The following is a 12,414-nucleotide window of genomic DNA, read 5'->3' on the forward strand; positions in this document are numbered from 1 at the left end:
ACTTTTTATTGAAGTTCATAATCTATAGAATCTCGGATGAATGCCCCCTGACCTGGTACATTCTCCCTATTTTCGCTTGATGAAAACCGAATAGTGTTGACAGAGATGGAAGGACATGTAGTCTTAGATATATGATTTGATGTATTTGTGAGATACTAACTAAGGTTCTTGCTTGATCTCCATCCAGTCTCTTTTCTAATTTCACTAGCTCCTTGTCTGTTGATTGATGTGCATGTATGTATGTCTTTATACAATATATAATATATAATATACACACACACACATATATATATATATCATCCCCCGAACAGTCGTCTGCCCACGACTTCTTCATCCCCCGCCGATTTGCTCTCCCGCAAACGACTATTTACTCGATTCCCTCCCTCGTCCGCTCTCTTCCACTCTCTTCCTCTCTTGCGCGCTCCCCCTCCACTCCTTTCTACTCCCTTCTGCTCCCTCACGTGCCGGTTTGGTAGTAGCACCTGAATTACGTTCTCATGGTAAGCAAAACGATCAACATCGTGGTGGAGTAACTCCTCCCTTTGAATTCACCATGATGTCATGTGGCGTCAGAACTGAGTACTGTGAGCACTTATTGGAGCAGACTCCGAATGCCACCACAGTTAAATTGGTCTTCTTATCAGGGCTTCGAGGTAACGATGATCCTCGAAGAATACCTGCTCTCTTTCAGCGGGTTGGCGTGGCTGAAATTCAGTATCTCCTTGGTAGGTATCTGCTGTATCTGGTGTTGCCTCGCCTCGTTTACAAGAACCACTTTGTTCCACTTACTTGTCCTGAAACTGAGAAGGACATCAATCAAGCCAGATTTCCGAGTGTCGCTCACGCTCATCACACAGTTCTAGGATCGACTCTCGACGAACTCGTCACAAAATGTCGTCTGACCACAAGTTCGAAGGCTGGGTGGGTGAAGACGCATCCTCAGCCGAAGGCAAGATGGTGTGGAAGGACTATGAACCAAAGACGTGGGAAGAAACAGATGTAGAGATCAAAATCACTCACTGCGGCGTGTGTGGGTCCGATATACACATGTTGAGGTCCGGCTGGGTAGGTATATGCGCAGCTCTGCCCTTGACCCTTTGAGCAATCCCCGTAAACAGAACAGTTAACACTCAGACAGCGTCAAACTCCCTATCCCATCGTGGTCGGGCACGAGATCGTCGGCATCGCTGTCCGCGTCGGTTCCAAGGCCTCGAACGGCATCAAAGTCGGGGACACCGTTGGAGTAGGCGCGCAGTCCGATTCGTGCCTGAACCGCGACTCCCAGTTCGCGTGTACGGAATGCAAAGAAGAAAACGAAAACTACTGTACGCGAATCACAGGGACATACGGCTCCAAGTTCTCCAATGGCGACAAGTCTTTTGGTGGTTACGCGCTGTATCACCGCTGTCCCTCTCACTTCGTCTTCAAGATCCCAGACGGGCTCGCACCAGAATTCGCGGCACCAATGCTCTGCGCTGGAGTCACCGTGTACTCACCACTGAAGCACTTTGGTGCTGGGCCCGGGAAACGGGTCGGCGTTGTGGGAGTCGGCGGTCTGGGCCACTTTGCGGTGCTGTTCGCGCGTGCGCTAGGCGCCGAGGAGGTGGTGGGAATTTCGCGCAGAGAGAGTAAGCGCCAGGAGGCGCTCGACCTGGGATGTACAGATTACATTGCGACTGCAGAAGACGAGGGCTGGGAGGCCAAGAATGCCCGGAGGTTCGATATTATCATCTCAACGGTGTCGTCGCCGAAGGTGCGTTGCTATTCCCATACCCGTCCCCGTCCTTTCATACAATCGGTCCTTGAAATTGGTCGGTGGACGACCTAGTCCACAGTGGAATGCTGCCGCCACACCAGGAATTCATACTGACTCATGACCCAGATGCCCTTCGCAGACTACCTAGGCATGCTTAGACTCGAAGGCATACTCGTTCAGATCGGCCTACCAGAAGGCGAGCTCCCGTTCCGCGCATCCAGCCTCACGGGGGCCCGACGTCGTGTCGCCGGATCATTTATCGGTTCCCCCCGAGAAATCCGTGAAATGTTGCAGTTGGCCGTTGATAAAGACATCAAGCCGTGGGTCGAGACACGCCCCATGTCTGAGGCGAATCAAGCTATTGTTGATTTCGAGGCTGGGAAGCCGCGCTTTCGCTATGTCCTCGTCAATTGATGAATCTGGGGAGAAACGTGCTGATCGGGGCCCAATTTTCAAGTTGGCATCTTCTGAAGCGCCAGGACCGACGTCAAGATACTACCTTATGTTGAAAAGCAACCTAGGGATCTATCTACCTTGGTGTTTGGGACGTCGCCTTTTCTACGTTACCAACGAAAAGCTCTCCTTAGAAGACTGATTCTCACGTAAACTGAAGGAGCATTACTTTTTGAAAGGTGCTATTATCTTAGAGTTTTTCGCTTTCTATTATGACTGTGGTTGTACACAAGGACAATATTCCGACAGACGCGCCTACAGGAACATCACGGTCACACTCCCAGCCATCCTTCATAGCGGAGAGGCAGACCGTGCAGCGCCAGGGTAATCTTTGCTTATTGAATCCCAGAGCGGTCCACCTCCATACGCCAAATCTCCGAACGGCGGGCAAGTCAAATCTGTAATGGCCGTACCTAGCGCGTCAGTAAGAAGGCTGAGAGGAACAGCAATATCTAGAAGGGTTCATCGTCGAGGCCTAAAGGGACCCCTTAAGCCCGAACTGGCTTCTAAGTACAGGCATTAGATGAGCTCCCTGTGGCTTGCCCAGTGCTCGGGCGATCCCCCCCTCCCCCCTCCCCCGTACTCTGCCGTAGCTCCCGCGGCGCTCTCCCGTGCTCGGCTGGGGATCCGTCACGTACCCGAGTAAAGCGGCCGCGCTCCCTTTCCTGAACGAAAATGAGAAGGGACGAAGCACAGTTCGGGGTTGATATAATGTAGATATACTTTGGCGCCAGCCATGAGCAAGGTTTGGGGGTATTTAAGCAAATAAGGGGTCGATATATGGTGTGATATACTATTTGCCAAGAGGATAGGATGAGTGACAAGCGGAAGGTCGAGAAGAAGAAAATCTAGAAAACATTAATACAACGATCAAAAGATGGTGGAGCTCAACATCCAGAGCCCCAACATCCCCGTCAAGACCAGCGTTTGTGTCATGGCTGGAATTGAGAGTCGCATGGATCCAGAATCGTCTCCTCCTTCGCTGTCATCGTCGTCGTCGGCATCGTCGGTTTCGGTGTCGGGATGAACCCTATATGACCAGTACGTTAGATTATTTTTTCTCCAGCTCAGGGGGTACGAGCCAAGGTATAGAAAACGAGGCAAAAGCAAACGTTCGGAAAAACTAACCTTTGTCCCTTGATGATGTCAGCGGCCTTTTCGGCTACTCCAAATGCCACGGCTTGGGTATGGGCACCAGGCACGATAGGGAGGATACTGGTGTCGACGACTCGGAGGTTCTGGGTCCCGTAGACAATCAGCTCATCGCTGACTACACCACCAAGGCTGAGTGGTAACATGGCTGCAGTTCCGCTATAATGGAACTGAGTACCGACGTGGTTCCGTATAAGTTCCGCCATTTGGTCTTCAGTGGCGTCCTCATCTAGATCAGGGTACGACGGCTGAAGTACCTGGATTGGCGCGGTGTGAAGGATACGCTGGTTTAGTTGCAAACCGAGGATTAATGTGTCAAAGTCGAAGGGGTGGGAAAGCCACCGTGGGTCAATTGCTGGTACCCGGAATGGGTCATCGCTGGTGATGTGAGTGGTACCTCGTGACAAAGGTCGCATCAGAGCAAGATGTAGACCTCCTGCATTGTCGTTGAGGTTCTCAAAAATTGGAGTGTACGATTGATTGAGGTCGTTTATTGTGCTGACAAGTTGGGCGAGATATCCGTTCTGGAGAGTTGTTTCATTCGCGTAATTTGAAGGGAGATAGTCGGGGGCCGAGCGCGCGCGCGCAAGTCTAGAATTCGCGTCTCCAGCGTCGGTGACCTGGCGGAGCGAAGGAAATGCAACAGCACCGCTAGGTTTGGCCGTCCAAGGGCCAGTTCTCGATTCCAGGAATTCCTCTCGGCATTGTTCGTTATATTCTGGGTCACGTCTGAAGTCAAGGATTGTTCGATAGCTGCTGTTGGTGTAATAGTACGAAATTTGAATCATAGGATGATCTTGGAGGTTATTGCCCACTCCAGGCAGGTTCCGGAGCACTTCAATTCCAAGAGGCTCAAGAATTGATGCTTGACCAATGCCAGAGAGCTCAAGGAGTTTTGGTGAAAAAAGGCCGCCTGCGGCAAGGATAACTTCTTGACGTGCAAAGACCGTCTGGACTGGCTCGCCTCGTCCAGCGGAATATTGAACAGCGTGGGCCCGGAGCTCTTCAGCTTCATTGTCTTCAAATAGGATTTTCGTCACTTGCGAGTTGACTTGGACGTTGAAATTGGTGCGATTTGCGTTTGGGTCGTAATATCCTTTCCTTGCGTCCCAACGGATCTGTTCGTCTGGGTGGATGTTTAGCGGGACGAAGTATCCACCAGCCTCCAGACCTTCGTTTGGCTCAGCGGACAAAGGAATATCAAGTTCCAGTAATGCTTCGAAGTAGTTATCTGACTGAGGCCAGTAGTACTCAGGATATGAAACATGCATGGGGCCACTGTCGCCGTGAACCGACGAGTTCTGGAGATGTGGTTCGATTAATGTTGAAGTGTTGTAGATCTTGGGTGTGTAAGTCTCAGACTGTGAGGTATGTCAGTCAACAGCATCAAACCATCAAAGCAACATAAAAATGACCTTCTTGAAATAAGGTAAGAGGTCATCCCAGCCCCATCCATCGTTCCCTAACTCGTTCCAAGCATTATAACCATCCTGGTTACCCCGATTCCAGATCAACCCGTTGATAAGGGTTCCCCCGCCAACTCCTCTACCCACCGGTACATAACGACCTTCGCCGTTAAGCTGATTTTGGGGGACAGAGTGCATGCCCCAGACATAGAAGTTAGGAGGCTGAAGACCAATATAGTAGGGGAATTGAATTTGGTCTTCCCCTTGATCCCTGTCTTGATTTAGTTGCGATCACCACGTGAACTCAAGATACTTACAGCTCTCCAGCTTCTAGACATAACACTGACACGTCTTCATCCTCAGACAATCGTGCCGAGACGGTCAATCCTGCAGCACCACATCCAACAACAATGTAGTCAAATGTCTGGTTGTTTGCATTGTTGATGATGCTCCTGCTGTTGAGTGTTCGACCCCAAGATAGACTGGTGTGCAGCAAAAGACCCAATAGAAAAGAGTGTTTCATCCTGAGGACTGGAACAGTGAAAGAATTGATAGAGGTACCCTCACACCTTTGGTTATAACTGCTGCAACTCTGATGTCAGGATACTGGCGAGTATGCTCAAACTGAGTGGTGGGAATCTCAACCAAAGCTCAAACCCCTCAACTTTGGTCGTTAGAAACACGATAGCAAACAAACAAACGCTCTATTGGGAACGGGCAATAGGAATAGGGTGAGGACAAGCCGCGACTGCAAAACTAGAATTAGAAACACAATCAAAGGTTGGGCAGTCAGACACCGTTCTTTTGGCACAAACTTGGCTGCTCGGTTTGTATCGAAGTCGAAGGAGCTACCACTGTGTTAGTCTCGGCTGTGGCCGCGATGTCAAGAAACTTGAATTGGCGCCGACGCAAACGAATGGAGGCTCTACTGTCGGAGGCTCGTGGAGGCTGCATGCATCCACCAGCACACATGATGGAGGGATACATGGCTCCACAACCAGTACCCCATTTCATCACGTATGTCGGCTGAATACCTGATGGGTAAGGCATTGTGACAGCAGAGATTCGCTGTAATTGTAAAAGCAGTCCCAAAGAGGGACCTATGTGATGACAGGGCAGGAATCAAGGCATGATATCCTAGGAATGCCGAGACAACGCCACGCCAATCGTAACAGCGCACAGGACGCATCGGTCGGTGGTCAAGCGTGCCAGAGGTCGGGTAAGATGGCACGCTGGTACGCTGAGTGGCTGGTTAGCGTGCGGCTATTCCATGAGCAGAGACGACCTCATGAAAGGAAGAGCCTTGTGGGAACACGACAGACGGCATCTACCGCTAACACTCCCCGTAGCATGATGTGGTCTGTAACTTTCGGGAGAGCGTCATACTCCGTAGTATTTGATCAGCGGTCCAGCCTTCCAGGGTCGTTGTCAAGGGGTGTTATTAGCCTTCCACCCTTCGAGATTTCTGGTGACCTGGCACCCTGGGAGATATGAAGTTGCGGCCACGCGCCAAAGTCCAAGAGTCACGTGGGGAATTTTTTTTTTGAACATTTCAGAGGGAAGGCACGAATGGCAGATAGAACCCCCTGCCGCGACAATGGCCGCTAGCTTCATTTGGATTTAGCGCCTTGAATGAACCCCACATACCACGCAAGCCTCTTGGCGCCAAGGGTTGAATTAATCTTCCCGCTTGTGGTTCCGGTCGCTACTCATGCCACGTCCAACGCCGTTGTGGTTCATCATTTCTGGATGGAGTCTGCCGAGCATATCCAAGATCCCTGAACCTCATCCAGCAGTCCTTCAAATCACCTGGGGGGATTGACAAAGCGTGGCCCCTTCATTGGCATAGATTTGCGGAGTTCAAACCATGCCACCGTTGTCGATCCTTCGCCGTTTACCGAGTACCAGTCAGGCTCACAAGACCAACGACGGTGTTGAGAGATGGCCGATATCGGGGCGCGTGCTCCTCGCGCAGCCACATTAAAAAAATACGAGGTGTCCGGCCCGCAACGAGCATACTCTCTTGAAGCTGAATATGAACATGCAGACCTCGACTTTCTTCTGTAACAGAGCTCTCGATGGACTCAAGAACCACCAAGGCCCAAGAGCCGCTCAATGATTCATCATGTTGAGGGCAGACGGGAGGCCCTGGATTGTGCCAACTACCTTGGCCCAAGTCTTCTCCACTGCTAGGCGAGGGAGCCCGACAAAATGGGTCATCTGCTTCCGTGTCCTGAGAAGTCATCCGGCGAGTCAGGTAGGAGGTGGTCGTACACAATGAGGAGATCTATCAAGCACGCATACGAATACACACACCCCCATCCAACAACTTGATGGACATAGGGGAGATAATTTCCTTATGGTCGCCAAGGTAATATGTACTGATAAAGCCGGAGCGACTCTCATCTTGGCGGGCGGGAAATTTCCCCAAACAGAATGCCGCTGGCATGGCCCGCCAACACATCTGATGTCCAGCCTGGTCGAGGTACGGAGTATGTGTAGGCCTCCAGAAGAGAGCCTGCCACTGATCAATGCTCAATAAAATGTATTTGCTGGTTGGTCAGTCTAGGGTTTTTCTGCTGGTCCTCACATTCCTTACTAGGTCTGGAAAAGCAGCACGGACCATCTCAGCCTCGTCACATATCTCAACCTGATGCCTTCAAGTGGCCAGCATGATTGAACATCCCAGTGATCTTACGATGCTACTGGCGGTTCACATAATGAAGATACTTATATTCCATTGAGGATCAGGTTTGCCCGTGTTCTCTTTACTCTGTAAGATTAGCAATATTCGTACTAAATCCAGTCTGAACCCCTTCCACCCCTTTTCGCAAAACATGATTGATAAAAATTTGGCCGTGATCATTTGTCTGTTTATCCAAGGCCTCTACACTTCTCCGATAGCCTTACCACAAGCAGTGACAGCAGCAATCGCACCACCTGCTCCACCGCAGCCTGGGTGCTTAGGGTCCTTACAAGGGACATTTGGGATAGCGGTGGTCAACATACCATCGCCGTCATCAACACAGAGGTTGAGGCAGAGACACACGGACCATGACGTACAGTAAGGTTTCACGTGATCCCGATCCCCCTGTTTCATTCATTGACCTTTCTGCTATAGAACAACACCCGCCGCCTCAACGACGACGATATATGAGCAAGTTTCACAGATCGAAGATGGTCAGATTCAAGGTGGGATACGTACCGTAGTCTTGACTCTTGCTCCAGTGACCCAGATCGACGACGGTCAGATACAACACCGGACTCCCACATCGTCAAGACAGGATCGTACGACAACGACCTCCAAGACAAGATGTGCCAATCGATCAGGCACAAGTGCCTCAGTGTCTACGCCAACGACGTCTACGTCAACGCGCACTACTAGCCAAGCAGCCACGCCTACATCCAGTCCAAGTATTCGGCTTGCAACTCTACCGCCACCGAGTGCGAGTACGACCACGACCACGACTACGACTACGACGGCTCTAATGCAAATTCAATCGTCTACACTTCCTTCACCATTGCCAAATACACAGCCCTCTGTTTCTCCTATTCCCCAAACTCGACTCAATTTAGTCAGCTGCCTTACAGAATCGACATTACGCTTGACACTAACAAACCACACCATTTTGGACGCTCTTGATCGCACCGGCTATATTGCATCCAATTATCAGTTCCAGTTCGATAAACCACCTCAATCTGGCGCAATATATACGTCTGGATGGTCAGCATGTCCTGTCAAAGATCCGTCTGAGCCTACTCCTGCAGAGTTCAATTTTGGCTTGACACTGGCTTTAGGTGGGAGCACGACATTCTGGCAATGTCTCAGCGGATCGTTCTACAACCTGTATACTGAGAAAGTGGCAGGACAGTGTAATGCAGTGGAGATTCGGATTGTTGGATTTGTTCAGTGTGAGGATGAGTAAGGTGAGTGGGTGGATGGTGATGATGCTGATGATGCTGATGATCATAACGATGCATGAATAATGGTAGGATGATAAACTATGGACATTCTCTCGGTGGAGATGGCACCCGTTCTTCCTCTATTTTCTTCCTCTATTTCCTCTTTATTCTTTGACGCTTCAGAGATATATGTGAGTGACGGCCACAGATCAATCTTGAATGACGCCTTGAGCCGTGTCTACACAGGCACATGCATGTACACGTGCCAATCAGGCAAACATGTCAGGTTATAGTGAATAAAATCTTTAGATTATTCACTCAACACCCTTCCCGCGTTTACCTTGACAGTGAATAAACAAAGTCTCACCTTTAATTACTAGGCAGTTGAACCTGACCCAGGCAGCAAGTCCGTCACTTCACATGCCAGCGAAACTACAGACTTATTTATTCAGTACCTCAAACCATCCTCTTCCTTTGTCCTCCATCTTCCAACTTCTGTCGAATTCTCATTCAATCACTGACTTCCTTGTCTACTTGACCACGGATAACCACTACTTTTTCCCATCCCATCCCATCCCATTTCATCCATCTCCCCATTATCAACGCTTTTCACATCGCTGCTTCAGACTCTACGCTCTACTGCGTCATTACGTCCACGATCCTATCTCAATTCCCACAGTTCTAATCTCAAGGTTCATCACTCATCAACCCGTCATCATGCCTGACTGGAAGGATAACGAGACGCTCAAGTCGGTGAGTCTGCTCCCATCATTCCCTACATCTTGATCTCAGTAGATCAATCTACACGGTCAATGATGGAGATCCCTATGCCTAAAGATCTTGATCAAACATCTACTAACACTCATCCGTCTACTATAGCTGATCCTCGCCCTGGTGGAATCAGCCAAACCAGACTGGAAGGCAGTGGCCGCCCGTATGGGAGATGGTAAGTCTCAAAACCCCCCATACCCATACCCATACCCATACCCAAAACAAAACCTGATCTTGATCTCATCTCATCCCACCCACCCACCTGACATCAATCTCATCAATCTAACACTCTCCTTCCTTTCCAGGCTGTACACCAGGCGCCGTGGAGAAATTCATTAAGCGCACCAAGGACGCCCAGAAAAGTTCATCATCCACCACTGCCCCAACCACTGCCACTACCACTGCAAAGCCAGCTGCTGCACGCAAGAAACGCACTCCATCAGGTCGAGCTGCAAGGACAGTTTCTCAGGGATCCCGCAACGTAAAGCCCGAAGGCGACACCGATACCAAAGATATTAAAGTCGAGGGTGCTGGTAACGGCATTGCTCGTATCATTCCTAAGCGCAAAGCACATGCCACTCTATCCTTTCAGATCTCTTCAGACGAAGATATGAAGAAGATTAAGAGTGAAAGTGAGAGCAGCGACGACGAGGACGAGGAGAAGCCACCGGTCAAAAAGGCTAAAAAGTCACGTGGCCCGCGTATCACCGTCACAAAAAAATCCCACGGCGGCGTCATCATGAAGCATGAGCCTAAAACTGCTGTGGATGACGACGAGACCGAGGATGAAGTTAAGAGCGAAACCGAAAAGGAAGATGAGTAAACATCCAAAGCGAAAGCGAAAGCGAAAGGACGGCAAAGTAATAGCGACAACAGCCGATGAAAAAGGAACTAAAGCCATCGTCTGATAGTATCTAGGTCCTCTAGGTCCTCTAGGTCCTCATGACCATCAACCTTTCAACCCGCGGCATTAGTAATGGAAAGATGAGGTGAGAAGATTCACGATGAATTTTCGTTGGTGGCCGCGTGGATGGGGGGATGGTGGTATGGCTGGGTTTCACTAGAGTTCACGCTTTTATGCTTTTGTGCTTTTGTGCTTTTGGCGATACGCGAGTTCAGCACAGTCTTGGACTGTATTTTGTGATTTCAATAGGGTGATCACTCACGAGATAAGGAGATAAAACGTGCAGCATCACGCAGTAGCACGTTGAATAGAATCTCCACTTGAAGAACTTGACATGGCTGTGCTATTTCCGTCCTAATTGAAAAAAGGAATAAATCCCTAGGAGTAAGTTCACCCCTATATAGACCACCAATGCAGATAACCCGCCATCAAGTTGAGCTGGTCGAGGCCGTATGTGAATGAGCATGTGTATTTATCTTGCTTGATTCCTCCATGACCCCCCCTTTTTTTTCACCTATCTCACACACAAGTCCGCTCAGCTTAAGCGGTGGCGGCCCAAGCATTTCTGAAGTTGTTCAGTCCGGCCATGAGGCCCAAAAATCCAATGGCGCCCTGGTTCAAGCCGACACCCGCGGGGTAGTTGCTGTACTCGAGGGCGACGGGGAGCCAGTAAGCGGCGGTCAGAAACTCGTTCCACCATTTGCGATCAAAGTCTTCCTTTTCCTGCTGTGTCTTTGTCTTGGACTTTTCGATTTCGGCCTCTCTCCAAAGACGGAGGAAGTCCGAAGCAACACCGACAAGCCAGGCACGACAACTCCAAGCAACCCACTTGGCCACTCCGCCTCGCTTCTCCATGATGGAGACTGGGATTACACCTTTGCCGGCCAGATGATACAGGTTCTCAGTCAGTTGGAATCCAATATAGCCGGCAACTTGCAGGAGAGCAATGCGGTGCAGGGCTGGGTCCATGTCCTTGGACGTCTTCTTAGACAGCAGAGTCTTGAGCCAGATGTACAAAGGAAGAAGTCCTGTCAAACGCAAGGTGGTTCGCAGATCGGAGATCATTGCACCGAGGGGGGTAAGGAAGGTTGGTAACGCAGCGCTGGCTGGGACGGCCAGGGCTGCTTTGGATGGAGTCCGGCCTACGAGGCGCGAAATATATGCAATGACAGCAGCACGAGTCGGCGAGACTGAATGCAGGTAGGCGGCGAGGTAGATGGAATAGTTGAGGGTGGACAGACTAGCACCCAGGCCGGCAGTGGTCTTGAGCAGTCTGTAGCAAAGATGACATGTTAGTGACGGTATCCTTTAAATTTTTGAGAGGTTGGACGGTATTGGAGCAGCATACTTGCTGAGCCGGAGCAGAAGAGCATCGGCTTTTGAGAAAGTGGTTGAGACCGTGCCAGGTAACTTGGTCAGAGCAGGTGATTGTGCAGGCTGGACTGGCTCAACAGCTTTCTTTTCAACCTCGGAGGGCTCCTGAGGCACGACCGCAGGGTCAGGGTGCGAAGAGTCGGCGTTGGACATGTTGGCTAGGAGGTATGGGTGATTTCGTGTGGTTGTCAATTTATGAGGTATACGACAACCAACGTTGGGCAGCAGTGCCCTTGTATCGATGGTAGATAGGTCGTCGACGGTTTGGATTATGGGATAGGCAAGTTTTGTGTCCAAGAAAGGTGAATTGATTACTTACGGCCGCCTCGGGGTTGGAAGAAAATAGGTTGAATTGAATGGCTGTGAGCGGTCTTGGTCATTAGGCGCGGGTGACGGTCAGATTGGATGCGATGCGTACTCCGTATATCGAGGGAACTCCGTCTTCTCTCCGCACACCCGCACCGGTTCTTTGAAAAGGAAGCCGAGGTTGACTTCTGCATCGTTCTTGCCGGGGCCGAAACACGGCTTTATCACGTGATGCACAAGTCACATGATATTCGTACATGCCATGACGGCACCCGCCGATCAAGTGAAAAAACGTCATTTACGCGTTTGAGGCAATTGACATTCTCCGTACAGAATAACTTGACGATGATTGGTTCGTATCCTCCCCTCACCCTCAGCCTGGTCCATTC

The 12,414-nt window shown here is 50.3% G+C and overlaps 5 protein-coding genes across 6 annotated transcripts; 3 read left to right on the forward strand and 2 right to left on the reverse strand.

Moving 5' to 3' along the window:
- Positions 1 to 657: 657 nt before the first annotated feature.
- PV10_05078 (uncharacterized protein) lies at positions 658 to 2,434 on the forward strand. The gene is made up of 3 exons (XM_016369688.1): positions 658 to 1,065; positions 1,139 to 1,753; positions 1,883 to 2,434. Exons 1-3 carry the CDS (start codon positions 892 to 894, stop codon positions 2,168 to 2,170), a joined length of 1,077 nt encoding a protein of 358 aa, XP_016225476.1. The 5' UTR covers positions 658 to 891; the 3' UTR covers positions 2,171 to 2,434.
- Positions 2,435 to 2,788: 354 nt separating this feature from the next.
- On the reverse strand, positions 2,789 to 6,012 carry PV10_05079. Of its 2 annotated transcripts, XM_016369690.1 has the most exons (5): positions 5,413 to 6,012; positions 5,085 to 5,351; positions 4,777 to 5,038; positions 3,338 to 4,722; positions 2,789 to 3,239 (listed from the first exon to the last, which is right to left on the reverse strand). In XM_016369690.1, the coding sequence occupies exons 2-5, from the start codon at positions 5,288 to 5,290 to the stop codon at positions 3,080 to 3,082; spliced, it is 2,013 nt and encodes a 670-aa protein (XP_016225478.1). In that variant the 5' UTR covers positions 5,291 to 5,351; positions 5,413 to 6,012; the 3' UTR covers positions 2,789 to 3,079. The 2 variants fall into 2 exon arrangements, with proteins under 2 accessions (XP_016225478.1, XP_016225477.1); XM_016369689.1 differs by having other exon boundaries at positions 5,085 to 6,012.
- A 1,592-nt stretch (positions 6,013 to 7,604) lies between these two features.
- PV10_05080 (uncharacterized protein) lies at positions 7,605 to 8,693 on the forward strand (the record flags this gene model as incomplete). Its single annotated transcript, XM_016369691.1, has 2 exons — positions 7,605 to 7,831; positions 7,889 to 8,693. 2 exons carry the CDS (start codon positions 7,605 to 7,607, stop codon positions 8,691 to 8,693), a joined length of 1,032 nt encoding a protein of 343 aa, XP_016225479.1.
- Positions 8,694 to 9,387: 694 nt separating this feature from the next.
- PV10_05081 (uncharacterized protein) lies at positions 9,388 to 10,264 on the forward strand (the record flags this gene model as incomplete). Its single annotated transcript, XM_016369692.1, has 3 exons — positions 9,388 to 9,423; positions 9,550 to 9,616; positions 9,747 to 10,264. 3 exons carry the CDS (start codon positions 9,388 to 9,390, stop codon positions 10,262 to 10,264), a joined length of 621 nt encoding a protein of 206 aa, XP_016225480.1.
- Positions 10,265 to 10,660: 396 nt separating this feature from the next.
- Positions 10,661 to 12,230, reverse strand: PV10_05082 (uncharacterized protein). The gene is made up of 2 exons (XM_016369693.1): positions 11,694 to 12,230; positions 10,661 to 11,618 (listed from the first exon to the last, which is right to left on the reverse strand). The coding sequence occupies exons 1-2, from the start codon at positions 11,870 to 11,872 to the stop codon at positions 10,886 to 10,888; spliced, it is 912 nt and encodes a 303-aa protein (XP_016225481.1). The 5' UTR covers positions 11,873 to 12,230; the 3' UTR covers positions 10,661 to 10,885.
- Between the last annotated feature and the right edge of the window lie 184 nt (positions 12,231 to 12,414).

This window comes from Exophiala mesophila (genome assembly GCF_000836275.1).
Source record: "Exophiala mesophila strain CBS 40295 unplaced genomic scaffold supercont1.3, whole genome shotgun sequence".
In the NCBI taxonomy this organism is placed as follows: Eukaryota; Fungi; Ascomycota; class Eurotiomycetes; order Chaetothyriales; family Herpotrichiellaceae; genus Exophiala; species Exophiala mesophila.